Below are 23,287 nucleotides of genomic sequence, written 5' to 3' on the forward strand. Positions count from 1 at the left end.
AGGCCAGAAGGAAAGGAAATGATGTGATCACACCTTGAGTAGAGATAACTTTCCAAAATGATTGGAGGTGCTAAACGCAACAGAAATGACCCCTCATTGGACACACTCAAGGAGTTTGCTCAATGTTAGGTGTGCTCAGGCACCCACAGAGCTGGCACCTCAATATATGCGATTCTGATAGTCTCGTCTAAAACAAAATTACAGCAGAACCAGAAGAGATGCCAAAATGATAAAGGGATGGAACAACTTCTGTATGAAGAAAAGCTAAACAGATTAAGGTTCTTCAGTTTGGAGCAGAGACAGTTGAGAGAAGCCCTGATAGAGAACTGTAAAATCATGAGTGGAGTGGAATATTTATTTACCCTTTTGACTAGCACTAGGACTAAGGGACACTCCATGAAACTGAAAGGTAGCAATTTTGGAGAAAGTATTTTTCACCTAATGCACAATTACATTGTGGAAGTTATCATGGGATGGTGTGGCTTATAAACCACTATTAACCACTGCTTATCTCTAGCAACAAGGAATGGATCTATTCTTTGTCACTTCTTAAATTCTTACACAGATTCAGAGGGAAGAGGACAACCTAGCACCATGCTGGCTCATCAAATCAGTTCCTTGGCTACTGACATCAGATCCACTGCACATCGGAAGACTTTCTTCGGAGTCTTTTCCTCCAAAGAATGACAGCAGAATAGGAGTGGATATGAAATTCAGGCAAGAAAGGATGAAAGGGTTAACAGAAAGAGTTGCTCATTCTTCCAAATAATGAATCTTTGCAAAGTTCCAATATTAACTCTGACATTTATCAAGAAGTTTAGTCTATTCTGTTCATTAACTACAGATAGTTTCTATGGAAACAGACATCAAATGGCAGATACACCTCACAGCTTCTCTTGGCATAAAACATAGTCTGATGCACTGCAAAACTCCACACACGCACAGATACATTGCAAACATATACACACACCCAGTGAACTTCAGAGACACACTTCACAAATACACACAATGCCATCAACTCATAGACAAGCTGAGTCACAGGCAATATATTTCACAAATTGTTGTACAGACTCCTGCAAACTCATGTACAGCTGGATGCAAATCGAGATGGCAGGATTCTACAAATATTTTATGTCACTCTGCTGAGTCTGGAAAGAATGAGTAGCTAGTTGCATCTATACAGTGAGATTAGATTTTTCTTGTGTCCCCATTTTATTTATTAGGATTTATTTACCGCTTTTTTGAAGGAATTCACTCAAGGTGGTGTACAGTAAGAATAGATCAAACACGAGCAATAGGCAATTACAGCAGTAAAAATATTCAACTAACAATAGAAAGTATGGCATGGTATACTACTTACAATAATTACACAATACGTAATAGAACATTATAATTGGTAGTGAAGGGTAAGGAAAAGTTGTAACATATAGATGGGTAAGAAAGTAGGAAGAATTAGAAAGTAAGGTCATTGATTTGAAGAAAGTTGCACACGAGGTCAGAGAGATGGAGCTACTACTACTACTACTATTTAGCATTTCTATAGCGCTACAAGGCATACGCAGCGCTGCACAAACATAGAAGAAAGACAGTCCCTGCTCAAAGAGCTTACAATCTAATAGACAAGCTAGGTTGGAGCGAACATGTCCCGCTGCAGTATGTGCACTGCAGTATGTGCAGCCCGAGTCACTCCATGTGTGTGTGAGTGACACTGACAAGTTAGTTACTTCTTCCATTAAAGGCCTGGTTGAAAAGCCAAGCCTTCACCTGCTTCCTGAAGTAGAGATAGTCTTGTGTTAAGCGGAGCCTTTCAGGGAGTGCGTTCCAGAGTATAGGGACTACTCCGGAGAAAGCTCACTTGCGGGTATCACATCGTGTAATGTCTTTTGGAGAGGGTGTAGTTAGTGAAAGTCCTTGGGAGGACCTTAGTGTCCTTGGCGATGTGTAGAGGATCATCCTATTCTTCAGATACTCAGGGCCATTTCCTTTCAGGGCCTTGAAGATCAGACAGAGTTTTCAATTTAGCCCTGTATTGTACTGGTAGCCAAATGAAGTTTTTGCAAAAATGGTGTGATGTGGTCACGTCACTTGCAACCTTCTATGAGTCTTGCTGTTGCTGTATTCTGAATCAACTGGAGCTGGTGCAGGAGCAATGTATGTATATCAGGGCCAGGAGGGAGCTTGTGTAAACCAGGACGGGCAACTGCTTAGAACTTGGTTAGTTTTAGCTGACCATTTGCCCTGCTTCCTAGGAGGAGCTTTGTTCATGTTCCCTGTCTTGGTTGAATGAGAGCTATAGTCCTGTCTTCTTAGCTTTTGCTGAATGGACACATATGCTGTTTCATCTCTTGCTTTTGGCCCTGCTTGTACCAGCCCAGAGAGCTGGATGTTTATATGCCGTGCCTCTGAGCATTGACATTATTATCTGTGTTTGGCCTTGTTTCTCTGCACCCAGGATGTCTTGTCTTGAGATACCAGCTGGCTGTTTTCCTTGTAATTCCAGCCAACCTTGTTCCCATGCATTCCTGGATACCTTGTCTTGAGAATCCAGCAGGCCATGTTCCTTGTAATTCCAGCCAGCCATATTTTCATGTGTTCCCAGATGTCTTGTCTTGAGATTCCAGCTGGCTGTGTTCCTTGTAAATCCAGTCGGCCTTGTTCCCATGTGTTCTTGGATGCCTTGTCCTGAGATTTCAGATGGCTGTGTTTCTTGTAAATCCAGCCGGTCTTGTTCCCATACATTCCTGAATGTCTTGTCTTGAGATTCCAGGTAGCCGTGTTCCTTGTAAATCCAGCCAGCCTTGTTCCCGTGCGTTCCTGGATACCTTGTCCTGAGATTTGAGCTGGCTGTGTTCCTTGTAAATTGGTCATAAGTTTAATCCTAGGCAACTCCCATTTTCAGATGTAATTAAACGGTGCATAGGATTAAAGTTAAGATCGGTTGAAACGCTGGCCATTGTCAGTCACAGTTATATTTATCCATTTGCTAAGTAAAAAAATATTTCTTTGAATTGTTAATACACATAAGTCCACTGTCTGGGGAGGTTTTTTCAGCCAATGATGACGCAGTTGTGCTTCAATAAGCTTTTTAGCTCGGAGCTTCTTGAGATTTTTTCCTCCTCTTTATTGTAATGTTTATTTTGATGCTTATACTATCTTTGAGAAGTCTTCTTCCGATAGTGTGTGCAATCATTTTGGTTCTCTTCCCGGTGACTTGTTTGTAGTTAAATGCAAAATTACCCTCCAAGGGCTGGTGCCGAAACGTTAGGCACTGGAAAAATTTAGTGCTAAGAGCTATTCTATAAAGGCAACAGAATAGTGTTTAGCACAGATCCCGCACCTAACTTTTCCGTGCCGCTCTTATGCCTGTTAAAACCTGCTTTAAATGCTGGTGCCCAAGTTAGGCAGTATTTTCTGCCTCGCCTCACCCCATGCATGGAACGGACTCCCTGAACCATAGGAGCCAACTTTTCAAAATTATTGGGGGTGCTAAGCCCAATGGAAATTACCCCTCCCTGGACACATACAAGGAATTTTCTCAATATTGGGGGTGCTCAAGCACCCATAGCACCCATAGAGTCGGCTCCAATGCCCTAAACCCATACGCCAGGCCCCCTCCCTGCCCATCTTCAAATCATTGCTCAAAGCCCACCTCTTCAATGTCGCCTTCGGCACCTAACCACTACACCTCTACTCAAGAAATCTAGACTGCCCCAACTTGACATTAAGTCCTTTAGATTGTAAGCTCCATTGAGCAGGGACTGTCCTTCTTTGTAAATTTGTACAGTGCTGCGTAACCCTAGTAGCGCTCTAGAAATGTTAAGTAGTAGTAGTAGTATTCTGTAACTCCGCGTGCAACTTTTCAGAGTGTTTTAAGGTAGCGTTGAGTATTCACCTGATCTCTGCAGCTTATTCTGAATGATTTTAGTTTAACGAGCTGTTTCTTTTCTGGGCAGTGGCGACTGGCTTTCCACAGCGTTTTCTTGACCTTGCGTTCTTATTCTCCCTTTTCCTGTATTTAGTTGTAGTTCCTTTCATGGTTTATGTTTTTAGTGGTTGTAAACCGCTTTGATGTTGGTAAAAGGCAGTTTATTAAGTTTAAAAAAAAAACTAAATTAAATGCCCCTGACACATCCATGGCTATGCCCACTTTTGAGATTTGCACCATGGCAGTTTGTCGTTGTGCCTTATAGAATCATGTGCAATCGGATGCATGCGTAAATTTTAATGCATGCAAATTAGCATCAAGAATTGATTTTTGGCACCCTCCAATTTATTTACGTGCACATCTCAGAAGCGCATCCGAAGCTGGGCATTTAACTTGGGATGCCATTTATACAATCTGGGGGAAAGTGTAAATGAGGATTTTGTGGAATGTATTACCTATCTAATATGTATCAGACTCAGTATTCATTTTTGGATGTTTATTATCCTTCTCATGACATCTGCAATATCTGAAATGGGGAAAAGGAAGTGGACAGAGCGTGTTCAAGAACTGATGTCAAAACTGCTTGCCCACATGTCAACCATGATATACATAATAGGGCTGTTCACCCAACGTGATTAATCACGATTAATCGCGTTAAGATTTTTTAACTCACACTGATAATTTAAACTTGATTAATCACATCATGCCGCTTTTTCCTATAAGGAGGAAGAAAAATGGCAGAAAGTTGAATCTGACCGATGTTATAGGGGAAGAAGTGAAGGAGAGAAAAGTCATAATGAGGTGAGAGGAGGCCCTGAAAATAGAGTTCAGAGCACAGACAGAGGAACAGAACCAGAAACAGGGAATAAGATGATTAGAAAAATAAAATCACCGGACAACAAAGGGAAGAAAAATGATTTTATTTTCAGTTTAGTAACTGAAATACAAAAGGTCAGTTTTGAGAATTGACAACTGAAGTCTATATTTTGCACTATACAGGTGAAAATGCGAGGGGGACATTTTATGTGATTAATTATGTGATCAAAAATTTTAATCCCGATTATAATTTCTATCTTTATTGGTGAGCAAAGAAGATCCTCAAGTGCTTTTATTCAAACAGAAGTAAATACTTGGGGAGGGGCCAACTAACTTGGTACACGTGGGTACCAATGACATAGGAAAATGAGGGAGGTAGGTTCTAGAAGCCAAATTTAGGCTCTTAGATAGAAAGCTAAAATCTAGATCCTCCAGGATAGCATTTTTGGAAATGTTCCCCATTCCATGTGCAGGACCCAAGAGGCAGAAAGAGCTTCGAATGTCTCAATGGTGCAGGGACGAGGGATTTAGATTTGTTAGGAACTGGGCAACATTCTGGAAAAGGGGGAGACTGTTCCGAAAGGATGGGCTCACCTTAACTGGGATGGAATCAGGCTGCTGGTACAAAGTTTTAAAAAGGAGATAGAGCAGCTTTTAAACTAGAATGGGGGGTGGGGGGAAGCCAACAGTTTCCCAGGAGTGCATGTTTCGGTGTGGAGTAGCCTTGAAGGATACTATTAAAACAGGACATTTAGGGAATCCCAGTAGAGAGCTTTCAATAATGCTGAAAGTAAGCCAGGTGTGTTTAATGAGAGAGCAGGATAAAGGATGCACTTCTATGTAGCTTGTACATGCAAGGAAAAACCACAATTTGAAGTGTCTATATACAAATGCTAGAAGTCTAGAAAATAAGATGGGAGAGGTAGAGTATATAGCACTAAATGAAGAGGTAGATGTAATAGGCATCTCAGAGACCTGGTGGAAGGAGGACAATCAATACCGTTTGCAAGGACAGAACGAGCAGACAGATGAAGAAATGTTTACAGAAATTAGGAAAGCTGGCAAAATTGGGCAACAGTATAACAATAAGTGATTTCAATTACCACTAATATAAGGAACCTGTAGAATTCAACTTCAGAAATTTGGGATTTTTTGTTACATTTGTACCCTGCGCTTTCCCACTCATGGCAGGCTCAATGCGGCTTACATGGGGCAATGGAGGGATAACTGACTTGCCCAGAGTCACAAGGAGCTGCCTGTGCCTGAAGTGGGAATAGAACTCAGTTCCTCAGGACCAGAGTACACCACCCTAACCACTAGGCCACTCCTCCACTGTTGCTACTATTTGAGATTCTACATGGAATGTTGCTATTCCACTAGCAACATTCCATGTAGAAGTCGGCCCTTGCAGATCACCAATGTGGCCGCGCAGGCTTCTGCTTCTGTGAGTCTGACGTGATGTCAGACTCACAGAAACAGAAGCCTGCGCAGCCTTCTACATGGAATGTTGCTAGTGGAATAGCAACATTCCATGTAGAATCTCCAATAGTAGCAAAATTCCAAGTAGAATCTCCAATAGTAGCAACATTCCATGTAGAATCTCCAGTAGTAGCAACATTCCATGTAGAATCTCCAATAGTAGCAACATTCCGTGTAGAATCTCCAATAGTATCTATTTTATTTTTGTTACATTTGTACCCTGCGCTTTCCCACTCATGGCAGGCTCAATGCGGCTTACATGGGGCAATGGAGGGTTAAGTGACTTGCCCAGAGTCACAAGGAGCTGCCTGTGCCTGAAGTGGGAATCAAACTCAGTTCCCCAGGACCAAAGTCCACCACCCTAACCACTAGGCCACTCATCCCAATAGTGACTGGATAAATATTACGTCAGGAAGTGCTAGGGAGGTAAAATTCCTTTTTACATTTTTTCTTTTTTCTTTATATTTCATAGAAATTTACAAGTTAAACACTTGAATAAGCAACTCGGAAAATAATAATATATTCAAAAAAGGCATAATTACAAAAAAAGGGGAAACAATAATTAATCCTTATCAGAAAACAAGTAGAAGGGAGCACATACCAAAGCTCAGGAATTGACCCCACTTAATAATTAATCCCATTTTATTCTAGATGTTAACAGTGACCACTTTTTTCATATCTTGTAGTTGTTCCGGTAAGAAAAAAATATAGTTTACTCCTAAATGTTTAACTCCACATTTGCATGGATACGTTAACAAGAAAGATGTTCCTAGTGCCACAGTTTCAGCTCTCTCATGGCTAAAAAAGCCTTTCTTTATTCCTGAGTTTGCTTCATGACATCAGGGTACGCTCAAACCTTCTTGCCATAAAACAAAGAATGTGAATTTTGAAAAAAAAATAGCTGTATCACAGCATTTAAATCTTGTTCAAATACGAGTGATACTAACAAAGTTGCTCTCTCACTATCTTCAGACAGAGAAACCTTCAATAGCTCTGACACATTCAAAAAGTCTTTCCTTCTTGCATCTTGAGTCATTGCCCTTGGGATCTCCTCCAAGACAGGTTTAGATAGAGTACAGTAAATCCGATTTAGAGGGGGAGGGGTATAGCTTCAGAGGAATACTTTGAAATGTCAATCAGACATCTTTTGAAAACCTCCATAGGGGCAACACTCAGGGACCTAGGAAAATTCAAAAAGTGGAGATTTAACCTACAATTGTAATTCTCTATCTGTTCATTCTTTCTGTGCAATATCAACTTATATTTTACTATAGCAGCTCATACATCCTGCAGCTTCTTAATGTCTTCCTTAACCTCTAAGATCTCAGAGGTAAATTTCGCTTTAGTACCTTCTAAAGATTTAGTCAAGCAGACACCTCAGATGTAGATTTGGCCACCGTTATGCTCTCCAAAGTCACCACTTCAGGCTTCCGACTTTGAGCCAAAAGGGGCAGGCAGCGGGTTGAGAACTGGGGGAGTCCCAGAAGTTTGCATGGTGGTTCTGGTGGTGAACCTCTCAATGGGTTGCTGCTGTAGAGAAGATGTTTTGGCCATTGAGAGAATAGCCTTAACGATCCCTTTACATTTCATGTGAGGCATATTGAAGGAAGAAACAAAAATGCAGAGTAGCCGGTAAGACAGCTCTCAAAGCCGTGATCAGAAACATGCCTCCATCTTGACACGTCCCCAGGAAGGTAAAATTCCTAGATGTAATAAATGACTGCTGGTTCAGGAACTGACAAGAGGGGGAGCTATTTTAGATCTAGTCCTTAGCGGAATGCAGGGCATATTATTTATTTATTAGGATTTATTTACCACCTTTTTGAAGGAATTCACTCAAGGCGGTGTACAGTAAGAATAAGTCAAACGTAAGCAATAGACAATTACAGCAGTAGAAATATTCAAATAACAATACAAAGTATGGCATAGTATACTACTTACAAAGTCAACGCAATACGTAATAGAACATTTTAATTGACAATGAAGGGTATAAACAAAGATGGAGCATACAGATAATAAGAGTAAGAGGAGTTAGCAAGTAAGGTGACTAATTTAAAGAAAGTTGCACATGAGGTCAGAGAGATGGTTAAATATTATCTCAGCTAGGGTAGGAGTGGATAAACCTGTCTGTAAAGTTGGGTCCGTTGGGAAACAGTGATCATAACATGATCAAAGTTGAGTTAATATCTGGAGTGAAGTCACAAAGGAAATCTACTATAGCAGCATTTAATTTTTGAAAGGGCGACTGATAAAATGAGGAAAATGGTTAAAAAGAAGCAAAACGGATTGATAGTATGGTGCCTACTTTGCCGGTTTTTGGGTTTCTGCCAGGTACTTGTGACCTGGATTGGCCACTTTGGAAACAGGATACTGGGCTTGAAGGACCATTGGCCTGACCTAGTATGGCTATTCTTTTGTTCTTATGTACCTCTCAAATAACCCTTTTATAAGCTATGACTATGGCTGAGGAAATCATGGCAAAGTTGGCCAAAGGGAAACCTAAAATAGCAGTGATGAATCAACCTTTATAGTGCGAGGGAGCATCTCTGGGAATGGCTGAGCTTGCCCAGTGCTGTATTAATCTATTGAGCAGAGCCTTGTAAAGAGAGGCTGTGCCAAGGGCTGCACAGAACAGCCTCAGAGATGCAGAAGTGGCCAGGGTGCTGTCAATACAGCTCCAGCACTTCCAGGAAGCAGGAGGAAAATGGGCTGCCAGGATTCTAATCTTTCTATTTAATGACATCTTATTCCAAAGCACAGTAACTGATTCCTGCCCTTTACTGCTGAAATACGAAATGTCACTTCACCCCAGTAACCTTGCTGACTGATTGCTTCCAGCCACCTGGCATTAAAATCCTCATTCACATCCCTGAATTCAATGACCGGCTGTCGATTACACATGTTATTCAGCCAGGAGCCAAATACAAGCCTAGCCTTTCAAGTGCTCCTTTTCACGCTTCCGATTCCTGAAAGTGAGGGGCAAACAGCGCTGGCTGGTTAAATGGAGGGGGCCGAGGCTGGAAAGGCTCCTGGACACCTTTGTCGCTCTCATTTTTTCCTTATAGCAATTTACAAACATTCAAGCGAAAGAACAATTTGCCTGAAAGACAGGAGATATTTCCAAAATAATAAAAGCAATATTCCACAAAAACCCTGTTGTACTCCACTATTAAATTTTGAGAAAAAAGAAAAAATTGAGATATTTAAATAGGAAACAATATTAAGAAACAGACCGGTGTATTCCTTCCTGTAGACTTAATATTGCCTTGTGTTCCTTTAATTGTTTTATATTTGCTTTGGGCTCCTTTTACAAAGCTGCGCTAGCGATTCCCACGCAGCAAATGAGAGGAAGCACATAGGAATTGAATAGGCTTCTGCTCATTTGCTGTGCTGGGAATTACTAGCATGGTTTAGTAAAAGAGGCCCTTTATTTGCTGTTATTTTTACCTTGTACTTATAGTTAAAAGTATAAATAAAGTGTAAAAAAAAAAAAGAAAAGCATCTCAAGAAAGATATAGTAGAATTGGAAAAGGTGCAGCGAAGGGTGACTAAAATGATAGCGGGGATGGGACGACTTCCCTATGAAGACAGACTAAGGAGGCTAGGGCTATTCAGCTTGGAGAAGAGACGGCTGAGGGGAGACATGATAGAGGTATATAAAATAATGAGTGGAGTGGAACAGGTGGATGTGAAGTGTCCGTTCATGCTTTCCAAAAATACTAGGACTAGGGGGCATGCGATGAAACTACAGTGTAGTAAATTTAAAACAAATCAGAGAAAAATTTTCTTCACCCAACATGTAATTAAACTCTGGAATTCGTTGCCGGAGAACGTGGTGAAGGCGGTTAGCTTGGCAGAGTTTAAAAAGGGATTGGACGGTTTCCTAAAGGACAAGTCTATAAACCGCTACTAAATGGACTTGAGAAAAATCCACAATTCCAGGAATAACATGTATAGAATGTTTGTACGTTTGGGAAGCTTGCCAGGTGCCCTTGGCCTGGATTGGCAGCTGTCGTGGACAGGAGCGGTGCTGCTCGATTACCACCGGGCATGTCCCTGGCGTTACCATTACTGTCCTTAGTTATCTAAGGGGCCCTTTTACTAAGATGAGCTAAGAAATAGGCTTTTTTCTTTTCCCCCTTAGCTCACAAGACATGCAAAAACATTAATGTGGGAGAACTGAGTGCCACCTTATCCCTGCATTATCCAATTAGCATGCACTAATGTGAAACGCTTCCACGCTCTTTCCCCACCCATGAAAAAAATAACCAAAAACCTCCCGTGTGATTAGTGCGCACTGGCAGGCGAATTACGGTAAAATGCAGTAATATGTTTTCCAGTAAGTCTTTTCTCCCACGTTAAGTGCAGGTTAGTGCATAAGACGGTTTAGTAAAAGAGCCTCTAAAATACCAAAGAGAGTCTTCCAACTGGGAAATTGACACATTCTGCCAATCTTTAGAGGAAACAAAGGTTAATAACTATGAGATAAATCTGCTCCATTTACGTCTTAACAAGAGAAATTGCTTCCTTTTTCTTTGGTTTCTCAACACACATCAAGAAATATTCTTCTCTTGCAGTTCAACAACAGAACATCACAAACTTTAAAGAACATTTTGAGAAGCCCTCAAGACGATATTTCTTAAACATATCATAGCATGACATCAGAGGTGACTTTTGGAAAATTTAGGACTCTCAGGTTCCACTTGTTCATCTTATTTCCTAAATTTTCAGTCTTCCTGTGAAGAGACATATTGCCCTTAACCAACAAGGAAATATTTATCTCAAAAGAAGACATTTTCCCCTCAAACTCTCGCATTCCGTTATCTCTTGCTTAATCTGGAAGGCATCCCCTGATACCAGAAAACAATGTGGAAATTTGACCAGAGACTGCTGTAACGATTGAATTGCTAGCTATATTGTTTCAAAACTGAACAGAGCAAAGGGTAAAGGCACATTCCTGTTTCACTCACAGCTAACTCCACCGTTGCCTCCTGCTGCTGCAAATGTGAAATCTCTGAAGAGCACTGGAGCCTCTTCAACACGCATGGTGCTTCCCTTCGCACTGTTGTTTATTTGCAACAAGATGCTCTCAGTATCCCTCTTTTCTTGGGCAGCCATAGGGCAATTGCCCTAGGCCCCCATACCATAAGGGGCCCTAAGCCTGCCTCAAGCTGAAGGAGGCTTAGGCAGAAGGCCAACTTTGGGGCCCCTCCTTGGTTTCTGCCCTGGGCAGTTGCTCAGTATCTGGTGACATTGAGACACACTGCTCCTTCTGACTGTGCAGAGGTTGTTCCTGTGGGCTACACCGGGGCTATTTGGTCCCCAGGAGACAAAGATGGCAGGTCCACAGATGGCAAAGGGCTCTCCACAAGCCCTCCAGATGTCACCATGGATCTCAAGGTTAGAGCTTGCACAGCACTCATGATGGGTTTAGGTGTAATAGCTTGTGGTGTTCTCTTCCTCTTACCCCTCAGCACACTAGAGCCCTTGTAAGTCAGTCAGTACCATCTTGACACGCCCTGTCCTTCTATGCTTACCACGAGCAGAGAGAGGACAAGGGGAGGAAAGAAAGAGGGAAACCAAAATTAGGGACAGGGAGATTCAGGATCAAGAGAGGGAAGAAGGGTGGGTTAACTCTCTTGCATCCAGCTTTCCAATGCTCTGACATTCAGACACAGCATTTCCTACTCAAATCCTCTCATTCACACACCATACAACCCCCTCTGACCTTCTCACACACCCTATAGCCCCTTCTGATCTTTCACACATCCTACAGCCCCCTATGATCAACTCACAAATCCTACAGCTCTCTCTTACCTTCTCACACACCCTACAGCCCCTTCTGATCTTTCACACATCCTACAGCCCCCTATGATCAACTCAAAAATCCTACAGCTCTCTCTGACCTTCTCACACACCCTACAGCCCCTTCTGATCTTTCACACATCCTACAGCCCCCTATGAACAACTCACAAATCCTACAGCTCTCTCTGACCTTCTCACATACCCTACAGCCCTCTTTGGTCCTCTCACACACCCTACAGCCTCCTATGATACTCTCATACAGTCTCAGTTTAAGCTGTTTACTCACTTTCAAACATCTCAAATACTTCCCCCAGTCAATCCCCTCCCCTCAATCTCTGTCTCATCTCCCTCCAGCCTACCAAAATCTCCTTCTACCTTTTTGTCCCCAACTCCATTGATTTGGGCTTGGTTACTAGAAGGGGATAATGCTGTCAGGGGCCGGAGTGTCACATTTTAAGTGTTATACTCCGATCCTGTCCTTTAGATGAGAAGGAAGTTGTCTGAGCTGCCACAGTGCTGCTGTCTTCTTCCTACCACCAAGACCAGATTGACAGGGCGTGGGGAGGGGGAGATGTGTTTGTTGCTGCCACGAGTACTTCTGCTTTGATATGTCCCCCAGTCTCCCAAAGCAATTCTGTGTGGAATGGGAAAACCTATGGCAAGGATTTGATTTTTCTTCTCTCTCTACTGCTGGAGAATTGTAGAGAACCTAATGCTCTAACCCAGTGGTTCTAAATCCTGTACTTGGGGAGCACCAGCGAGTTGCAAATTCAGGATACCCACAAGAATATGCTTGAGATAGATTTGTATACATTGCCTCCGGTCCACGTTAACTGATCTCATGCATAGTACATAGAACTGTCATTAAACTCAATATCCCGTTTCCAACAGTGGCCAGGCCACAAGTAGCTGGCAGGATCCCAAAGAGTAAATAGATTTCATGCCACTAACTCCAGGGATAAGCTATGGATTTCCCTATGTGTACTACTCTGGGATATCCTGAAAGCCAGAGTGCTACACATGGGGAAGAGGACCTAAAATATAGGTACATGATGCAGGGTTCCAGATTAGGTGTCAGTTTCCAGGAAAAGGATATCCCATTGAAGTCCTCTGTTCAGCATGTGGCGATGGCCAAGAAAGCAAATAGAATGCTAGGAATTATTGGGAAAAGAATGAGATTAAAAGAAAGATGATCATTCTGCCTCTGTATTGCTCCATGGTGAGACCTGCACCCTGAGTATTGTGTATAATTCTGGTCACCACATCTCGTAAAAGATATTGCTAGAAGAGATTGGATGATTCCCCTAAAAGGAAAGGCTAAAGAGGTTAGGGTTCTTTAGCTTAGAGAAGAGGCAGCTGAGAGGAGATATAATAGAGTTCTATAAAATAATGCATGGAGTGGAATGCGAAATGCTTGTTTACTCTTTCCAAATATACAAGGACTAGGGGGCACACAATGAAGCTACTAAATGACACATTTAAAAAAAATTGGAGAGAATATTTCTTTACTCATTAAGCTCTGGAATTAGTGTAGCAGGGTTTAAAAAAAGGTTCAGACAAATTCTCAGTGGAAAAGGGAAAGGGGATGGGATTTGATATAATGCCTTTCTGTGGTTACAATCAAAATGGCTTACGTATTATATACAGGTATTTATTTTGTACCTGGAGAAATGGAGGGCTAAATGACTTGCCCAGAGTCACAAGGAGCTGCAATGGGAATTGAACCCAGTTCCCCCGGCCACTTCACTAAGCATTAGGCTACTCCTCCATAATAAGCCACTACTAAAGTGGGAACATCCACTTCTTATCCCTGGCATATGGAATTTACTTTTTGGGATCAGGTACTTGTGACCTGGATTGGCAACTGCTGGGAACAGGATACTGGGATAGATGGACCTTTGGACAGGCCCAGTATAGCAAATCGTATTTCCTATTTTCTTAAACCTGGCTGGCTGGTGATCCCTCAGGACAGAGTTCAGAATAACTGCTCCATCTATCAGAGTCCCTTCCTCTGTTACATGTAGATTCCTCTTTGTCGCTATTACCATTATGGACAGAAAACAAATGCCAGAAGCCAGTTGTGACACTGCACAGAATATCTTAAGAGTAAATCCAATATCCTCAGCTAGCAAATGTCCAGAAATCCTTGGGGGGAAAAAAGTCACATGCCACCTTTCCTACTCTCCAAAATAAAGTACTATATCATTTCAATATTTCACTGACATTTGGATGAGAAAAGAGAGATCTGATTTGCAGGTTAGGACTTGGTAAAGAAATTGGTTCTTTATTCTCTAAGTCAGTGGTTCCCAAGCCTGTTCCGGGGCTCCTCAGCCAGTCAGGTTTTCTGGATATCCAACAATGAATATTCATAGTAACATAGCAAATGACGACAGATAAAGACCTGAACGGTCTATCCAGTCTACCCAACAATATAAACTCATTTTACATGGTATGTGATACTTTATATGTATATTCGAGTTTGATTTGTCCCTGCCATTGCATGCAAATATCTTTCATGAATATTCATTGTGGATATCCTGAAAACCTGACTGGCTGGGGAGCCCCCAAGACAGCTTCTGGGATCACTGCTCTAAGTCCCTATGTAACAGGCTTAGTGCTGTAAATAAAGCTCACAATATGTCGTTACAGGACACAGAATCATGTGAAAGGAAACATTACGAGGGGCTTTTGAGTGCAGCAAATGTGTCCAAAGTGGAGCCATTTTTCTTAGAAGGAAGATGACTGACTGAAGATTTTAGATACTTCATCAGGGTATCCCATAGGGATATCACAGATGATCTTTATACCACAGGAACAACCTCTCCCCGCCGCCACCATCAAAAAACAAAACAAAGCAAAACTCCAAGGGGTAATAGATTCACACTGACTTCAGAGGAAGGGATTTATTTATTTTTTACTAACAAAATATCCAGAAGTGAAGAGCTGACAGGGGAGCCAGAGATGACCTAGGGATTCTCCTGTTGCAAGAGGAGGTAACTAGGGCAGAATGGATGGGCCTTATAGCCCCCACCTGCTGTTAGATTTATAGGCTGAATTTAGTAACAATTTCCTCCATTTTTTGTCTTTGGAGAAAGCGTTAGTAAATCAGGGGCCTATGAACTGAGTGATCTGATGAAGAGAGATTAGCTCTGGAATGTTTCTCACCGTTAGTCCAGTTGAAAAGCCTCACTGACAACGTCTTTCTGGATCCTCGTTTCTACATATTTAAGGGGACTAACCTGGCAACCACAATATTTTGCTCAAAGTGATTAAACAAATGAATGTCTTATCAACAAAGAGATTCATGGCTACAAGAGTAAAGGAATATTATGGCAGGGCTGGTGTTAGACTTACTGGGGGGCCCAGGGCAGAAAGCTGGAAGGGGGACCAAAGCCTGCAAGCTGGCTGTATCTTCTTAAGCTCTGGACAGACTTGGGGCACCCTGTGGCATGAGGACCCAGAGAAATTGCTCTGTCTGCACCCCTCCATGTTAGTCCTGCGTTATCAAGGAAATCTACAAGTAGATGAGTAGTCTAATGGTTAGAACAGCAAGTGGGAAGCCAGGGTTCAAATCCCAGTGACAGTCTTGATGCAAGTCACTTAACCGTTGCCTCAGTTACAAACTTAGATGGTAACACCTCCAGGGATAGAAAAATACCTACTGGACCTGAATGTAATTTGCCTGAAAATGTTATTGAAAAGGTATGAACTAAGTCATTGCAGATCTTAAGGTGGAAAAACTGTTGAAGAGACAGAAAAAATATGGACCTGGTCTTCTTTCAGCTTAACCAGATGTGTATGACAATGTGACTGCCGAAAATATTTTATAGCAAGAAATATAAAACATTCTGTAAAACATTGTGCAAAAATGATGAGATCATTCCATGTTCTCTCTTTTCTAAGTGAAACATAAAAATCAAAAGTAATTTGTTTAATAGTAAAATGGACAAATAAACACATCTTTCGAAATGTTTGCATTGCTACAACACAGCTTTAAAAAGTCCAATTACCACTTAATTCTGAACAAATCCTCAGTTCATTGAATACTGTAGGAGCTGCAAGGGAAAAGTCTAGCAGAGCACTGATGGGCTGAGGAGATTCCCATCCCAATTTGCAACTACATCACCTCATCAAAGTTTCCCTGCTCACCTACAGGAGACCATCAGGAGAAGGTATTCAGCGGCCATCTCAGTCATATCCAGGTTTTTAACAGCTGTTACGTCCTCTGCAAGGGAAAAGTAGGAACACACAGGCACCATAATCCTCATGAAAGGATTTAAAAGTCATGGGGAACAGAAGCTAGATCAGACCAGATGTAAAAAACACTTGCCCATAGACTAAATGTGGAGAAACCCTTGAGTTGTTCGGTAATTTGGGCCTGTGTTTTTGATCTTGCAACCTGAAAGTTACCTAAATTAACCTCTTATGATCAGTTGTGGAAAGATATTTCCAATTCGCTACGTTTTAGGTCTAGTCTCAGAAACTTACAATTTAAAAATGATTTATTTCTTTTATTCTCACTTAAACTTGAAATGCAAGAATGAGTGAGGAACAAACTGTTAATGGAAAGGTTTACCTGACCAGGTGATTATCAGAATCAAAGAACTCTTTAAATAGATGACCATTAAAACAATGGTTTTGGTATTCCAGCTCTAGCATAGACCACCCCATGCAAAATCTCTCTCCAGTGGAACCTATAAGTGATCTCAGACTCCTGGAAAGTGTTTCAGTTCAGAGGCCAATTTGTTCTTAAATGTAAATAATCTTACGTTGATTTTATATCTAATATTCTACAAATTTAAATACCATTTTAGAAAAAAATGTAAATAAGCATTTAAACTTGACTCTCCACTATCCATCTTTTGTTCAAAAATGAATTTATTGTTACTCATTGCTATGTTATATCACTGCCTTGGGTGAATCTTTTCATAAAGGTGGTTAATAAATCCCAATCAATCAATACATGAATATATTAAAAAAAGCTATGATTTAACCTCTGGTCTTTGATTCCAATATCTTTATTTGTTTTCCTCCTTGACAGCAGCTGATGGGCTTCTACACAACCCACCTCTGCTTTGTAAGTGCTCTTGACTAAAAGGTGATTACAAAAATAACTTCCAGAGCCCAGTCGCATATTTCACTCCCTCCCCAGTTTATTTTGCTATGCTCTGGAAAGAAATCCGTGGGTGTCACAAAGGTGGCTGAACAGAGCTTTTGCTCTCTAATGTGCAGAGCTGTGAAGAATGTGTCTAAAGAATGCTGCCTACCTCTAAGAGATAAGTAATAGCAACGTTTCACCTTCACCAGAAGAGTTCAAGACTGGCTCAGCTTCAGATGAGCAACAAGCCAGCAGGAAGACTCCGGTTAGTTAACTGCCTGCAGATACAGCTTTGAAGCTCCCTAATTCAGAAATACCACACTAATCTGAAGTACCACATTCCAATGTAGACTTGACACACGGAAATGGGCTTTCAGCAAAATGCTACAGACGTCCAGTTAGTCTCTGTTTGTTTTATGCAGACCAAAATGATAAAGGAACATTTTTCTCTCTAGGGAAAAAGTAAACTATCCCTTGATAAATACCTTCCAGGCAGCATGTTCTCCATAACCCCGAATGGGTCATGACCTCTTCGTTCTTTTTACCGGTTTCATTATCACTTGTGGCTTTGGACGTGCAGACACCTCTGGAGTACAGCCAATAATCTGTGCCTACGGCAATAGTCATTAAACTAAAAGCGGCGAATGCTCCTACAGTGGTGATCAACATCTGGACACCTCTGTCACACATCCTCATGCTTCTTCATTTTATGGTGGTTGGTACCTAGAAAAGAGGATGCAGTAAACTGGTCGCTTAAGCACTGCTCTGCAGGAAAGATCGCTTGGTGATGGAGAGTAGGCTAACCCCCAATGAAGTCTTGGTCCTTGACAGTAGATAAAGCCAGGCAGAAATGCTCTTGCCCATTCTGCTTGACATCAATCTAAAATCCTCATTGATGTCGGTGCATTTCTGAGATTAAAGTCCCTGAGTCCATTGGTATTCAGTGAAAAGACCATGTTCAGCTGCCGATTGCGTCTTATGTGTGTTTCTCTTCATTGCCCGTGTTTATGATTGCCCGTACTTAAGAAATTATGGGAAATGAATAGCAGCAGTTAGGAGGTGGATGGGAACCTTTGCAGAAATAAGCCGGTGACAATCAAGCCACTCATACACATCAGGCTTTTATGTTTTGATGTCGCTAATCCTTTTCGCGGATGAGATAAAGGAAGCCGAGTCTTCGTGGTGCTGAAGGAACAGCTCCGGCAGCTCCGGTTCTTTCACTCGTGCCCGAAGGTGCTGGAGAGCTGCCCGAACAAGGAGGGGCCGGAGAAGACTTCCACTATCTTCTGACTTACTTGTGAAGGATTTGCATCCAAAGCGAAGTGCACAGCGGCTCTAGACACTGAGGAATGAGTCTCCCTGTCTCTTCTTTCAGAAACGGAGGCATTTTGCAGCTTTCCCCCCACCAACCTGCAATTCAAGCTTTCATTATGCAAAAGCTGAAACCCACTGATGCAGGGAGAATTATACCCTGGAGGAAAGCAGCTTTCTTAAAGGGGAAGCTCATTTATTCATCGCATCTCAGGAAACCTCCCCAAACAGAGAGTTTAAGGGCAGCATGATTGGTGTTTTAACCTCTTATATTCGCCTTCATATTTATCCTATTTATAAAACCAGTATGGTAGCCGTGTTAGCCTACTTGAACGTGTACAAATAAATGCCAATGAACACAAATACATAAATTTATATTTCTGTAAGTCGCTTGGAGCAATACTTAGTTGTACTTTTTATCTCTTTGGAAATCTTATTTCATGAAATTGGAAAGACGGCAGTAAAGCATATCTTTAAAGGTAAAATTCAACATAATCTAATTTCAAAAAACATCTATAGGTGCCGGGAGGAGGGTTTCTTGTATTTGAGCTATGGGAGGGGAGGGGGACGGGGGGGGGGGGGGAGGGAAGGTGTGCGTGTGTTTGGAGGGAGGGGTGTAAATGAAAACCAAAGAAAAATAAATATATTTGGGTACAGTTTATCCTGGAAATAGTTGTGCTCTCTCCTGTTGGCATTGTTCTATACTGATGACTTGTTAAATGGGGTGGGGGGGGGGGGGGTGTCATGCATTTGATACACTTTTCTGTGGTTCAACCAAGGTGTTTACTTATTATATACAGGCACTCTCTCTCTCTCTCTAGTAGGGTCACAGTCCATATATGGCACTAAGAGTTGCGCACATTAAATTGGTGACATTCCCAATTCAAGTGTATAACTTAATTGAGTAATGAGCCAATCAGTGATGATAATTGGGTGATAACAACCACTTATCAGCACTAATTAGCAATAATTAGGATTTACGGGTATATTGTATTCTATGACAATGTGCCCATAAATGCTAACACACGTATATATTTGGGATGTGAGAGCAAAACACGGCACCGTGTAGGGTCGTAAAGATCAATACAAGTGATATGGGATACATGTAAGACATAAGAACTATACAAGCCAGTTTTTGGGTTTACAACCATGAGTGATGTGATTGGTGAATATTGGAGAATACACAAGATTCTACAAAAACTTTGAAGGAACTGTTGTATATATGTCCGATTGAACCATTAGACCCATACCAGCTCCAGGAACACTTTACAATGCATATGGACTTGGATGAATAACAAGAAGTGGTAACGCGAGATTAAGGAATGTGAACAGCATTGACTTTGTATGAACTTAATTTCTGGTGGGGTTTGGGACTATGGAAGTGTATTGATTTAATATTGCTCACAGTTCGTGGTGTAACCCAGATGATATGGTACTGATGATATAATAGTTAGTTGATAGTTTAAGAGAGTTGTGAATAATTGGATGAATAAGGATGTGGAGTTAAGTGAGCATGAGGAGTGTGATTTGATGACTGGTTTTAAATACAGGGATATATTGATGTATATGATAAGCAGATGAATAAATAATTTTGCAATATTACATAGTTGTGTTGGTTAAGTACATTATTAGATTAAATACCACCTTTCTTAAAACAATAGCAAGACCATGTATAAAGCAACAATATTGAGAAAATGGAATGGAATGCCATTACAATACAGGAAAGCAAGTAGCAGAAACTTTAGAGCTTAATAAGATACAACAATCAAACAGATTAAACATTTAACTGAGAAGAGCCACAGACATTACAGGGAACAATCAGCAAAGGGAAAGAGACTCTAGATTTCAGTGGACTCTTGAAGCAATGCTGTCACCCAAAGGTTTGCAAGAATAAGTGAGCCTTCAAGGAAGATCTAAATTTGGTGTAGGAGTGTTCTAGATGTATGGAAGCTGGAAATGTGTTCCATAAAGAGGGAATGGTGCAATAAAATGCATGATTTCTAGTGGAGTCATAGCGCACTTGGTGTGGAGTGGGAACATGCAGGCGTTGATTGTTGAGAGAGAGTAAGACTCTGGATGGTACATAAAGAGTGATCAGAATAGAGAGATATGCAGGGATATCTATATGCAAACCTTTGTGAGTGAAAGCTAACACCTTCAATTGAATATGAAAAATGATGGAAGCCAATGATGCCAAATGGGTAAAGGAGTAATACAGTCAAATCTATAGGCATTGGAAAAATAAATCTAGAGAGCTGTGTTTTATTTTTATTTATTTATTTCTGCATTTGTACCCTACATTTTCCAAACCTAGTGGTAAGTACAATGTGGCTTACAATTAACTTAGGTAGATAAGTGTCAAGTTCTGAGGGTCACTGCAAGCCTAATTCAATTATATCTGTGATCGTGTGATGTAGTGTGGTGGTCGGGATCTCCTTGTCTATATGATTTTGTTAGAAAGGAATTTCCTGAAGAGATGAGCTTTCAGCTGTTTTCAGAATGTTAGGTAGTTGTTCATTCCTTTTAAGTCTTTCAGTAGAGAGTTCCAGGTTTTGGTGCAGATGTATGTGAAACTGGTTGTAAGTGTACATTTGCATCTTAGGCCTTGACATTTGGGATAATGAAGAGTTAGATAGGATCTTGTGTTCTTGTTCACATTGCGTAATGATAGATCTATCAAGCCAGCCATGTATTCTGGAGCGAGTCCAAAGATTATTTAGTGGACCAGGGTGCATATCTTGAAGGATATGTGTGCTTTGATAAGTAGCCAATGAAAGTTTTGGAGTAGTGGACTTGCTCTTTCAAATAATTTTTTTCCAAATATGTCTAGCTGCTGTGTTTTGTGCTGTTTGTAATCTTTTTAATGTTTGTTCCTTCCATCTTGTGTAGATTCCGTTGCAGTATCTACATAGCAGAGGACTGTGGTTTGTACAAGTGTGCGGAATACGTCTCTGGGGAGATAGTTTTTTATATACTTGAGTTTCCAAATAGTGTGGAACATTTTCTTAGTGGTGTTTGTAAACTGGTCATTGAAGGACAGATTGCGGTCAATGGTAACTCCTAGAATTTTTAGTTGGTCTATTATTGGAATGGGTAGTCCCATGGCATTGATGTTTGTGAAGCGTTCAGTATTGAGTAGTGGTTTTTTCCCCCTGAAATTTTATTGAATTTTCATATAACATAAAATATAACAAAATATAATATGTGGTGATGTTAGTATTAGGCAATGTGCTTTTTTTCCCCTGTTCAATTTTAGTTTGAATGCTGAGATCCAGGTTTCCATGGTGTTTATGATAGATTCTTCTTGAAAGGGATGAATATTGTCACATCATCAGCATATATGAGGGGGTTGTAGCCTTTTCTGGACAGTGATCAGGCAAGGGATGCCATCATTAGATTGAATAGTATTGGTGAGAGTGATGAGCCCTGGGGGACCCCTTAATCAGCTTTCCACGGGGAAGAGATTATGGAGTTCATTTTTACTTGGTAGGACTTGGTAGTCAGAAATCCATTGAGCCATTTGAGCACCTTTCCTCCAATGCTGATTTTATCGAGTATTTGTAGGATGTGGTGATCAACGATGTTGAATGCGATGAACATGTCGAACTGTATAAGGAGGATGGTTTTTCCAACTGAGATTTCTTTTTTGAATTTCACTAGTAGTGTGATTAATACCATTTCTGAAGTCAGTCCTGAAGCTTGATTGGAAGTTGTGTAAAATGGAGAATTTGTTTATGTAGTCAACTAGCTTGTTGGCCGTTATGCCTTCCATTACTTTGGTCATTAGAGATGTGGATGCTACAGACCTGTAGTTAGAGGTATCTCTGATGTCCTTCTTGGCATCCTTTGGGATAGGAGTGAGCAGCATGCTGCTCTTTTCTATTGGGAATTGGCCTTCCCTAAACATGAAGTTGAGGTGGGAGACAAGGTGATTGATGAATCAGTCAGGTGGTGCTTTCAGACTGTAATTGGGACATATGTCTAGCATACAGTGGACAGAGGAGAATTTTCTTACTGCTTGTGCTACTAACTCTTTTGTGAGTTGGGGGAAGGCTTTCCATATTTTCTCCACTGGGGTTTCTTCGAGGGGATAATCCATTTTGTCAATAAAAGTATCTAGGTTGGTGTCATCTTGTGTTAAGCTCTTTCTTAGATTGAGGATTTCTTTCCTTGAAGTGTCTGTCCAGTTCATTTACTGATGGGGGTTCATCATTCGTTATTGTTAGTGGTTTGAGACAGACATGGGGAAGCCACTGCTTGCCCTGGGGATTGGTAGCATGGAATGTTGCTACTATTTAGGATTCTGGAATGTTGCTATTATTTGAGATTCTACGTGGAATGTTGATACTATCTGGAATCTTGTTATTGTTTGGGATTCTGGAATTTTGCTATTATTTGTGATTCTACATGGAATGTTGCTACTATTTGGGATTCTGGAATCTTGCTATTGTTTGGGATTCTGGAATGTTGCGATTATTTGAGATTCTATATGGAACTGGGTTTGTCAGGTACTTGTGACCTAGATTGGCCACTGTTGGAAGCAGGATACTGGGCTAGATGGACCATTGGTCTGACACAGTATGGCTATTCTTATGTTCTGATGATCAATGCAGAGAACTTCTGCTATTTTTCTGGTGAACTGATTTTTACATCACAAAAGCGGAGTTTAACTGCTATGGCTAAGAAAGCCTATTACCTTTATTTTGGCTGCAAAATTGGAGATCAGGGCAAGAGCTAGGTCCCACAGATATTCTGCAACACTTATGCAACCAATCTTTTCCAGTGGTTAAGCAGGAAAAAGAAATACTTTTTTTTTCATTGCCAATGATTTGGAGAGCGTCAAGAGATCATAT

The 23,287-nt window shown here is 41.1% G+C and overlaps 1 protein-coding gene across 1 annotated transcript in view; it reads right to left on the bottom strand.

The window, feature by feature from the left end:
• The window catches only part of CACNG3 (calcium voltage-gated channel auxiliary subunit gamma 3), a 38,349-nt gene extending 20,530 nt beyond the window's left edge, over positions 1-17,819 (bottom strand). The window contains exon 1 of the mRNA XM_030212772.1: positions 17,609-17,819. Coding sequence (XP_030068632.1) covers positions 17,609-17,819 — 211 coding nt within the window. The remainder of the gene's footprint in view (positions 1-17,608) is intronic.
• Between the last annotated feature and the right edge of the window lie 5,468 nt (positions 17,820-23,287).

Source organism: Microcaecilia unicolor, chromosome 8 (assembly GCF_901765095.1).
Source record: "Microcaecilia unicolor chromosome 8, aMicUni1.1, whole genome shotgun sequence".
NCBI lineage: Eukaryota > Metazoa > Chordata > Amphibia > Gymnophiona > Siphonopidae > Microcaecilia > Microcaecilia unicolor.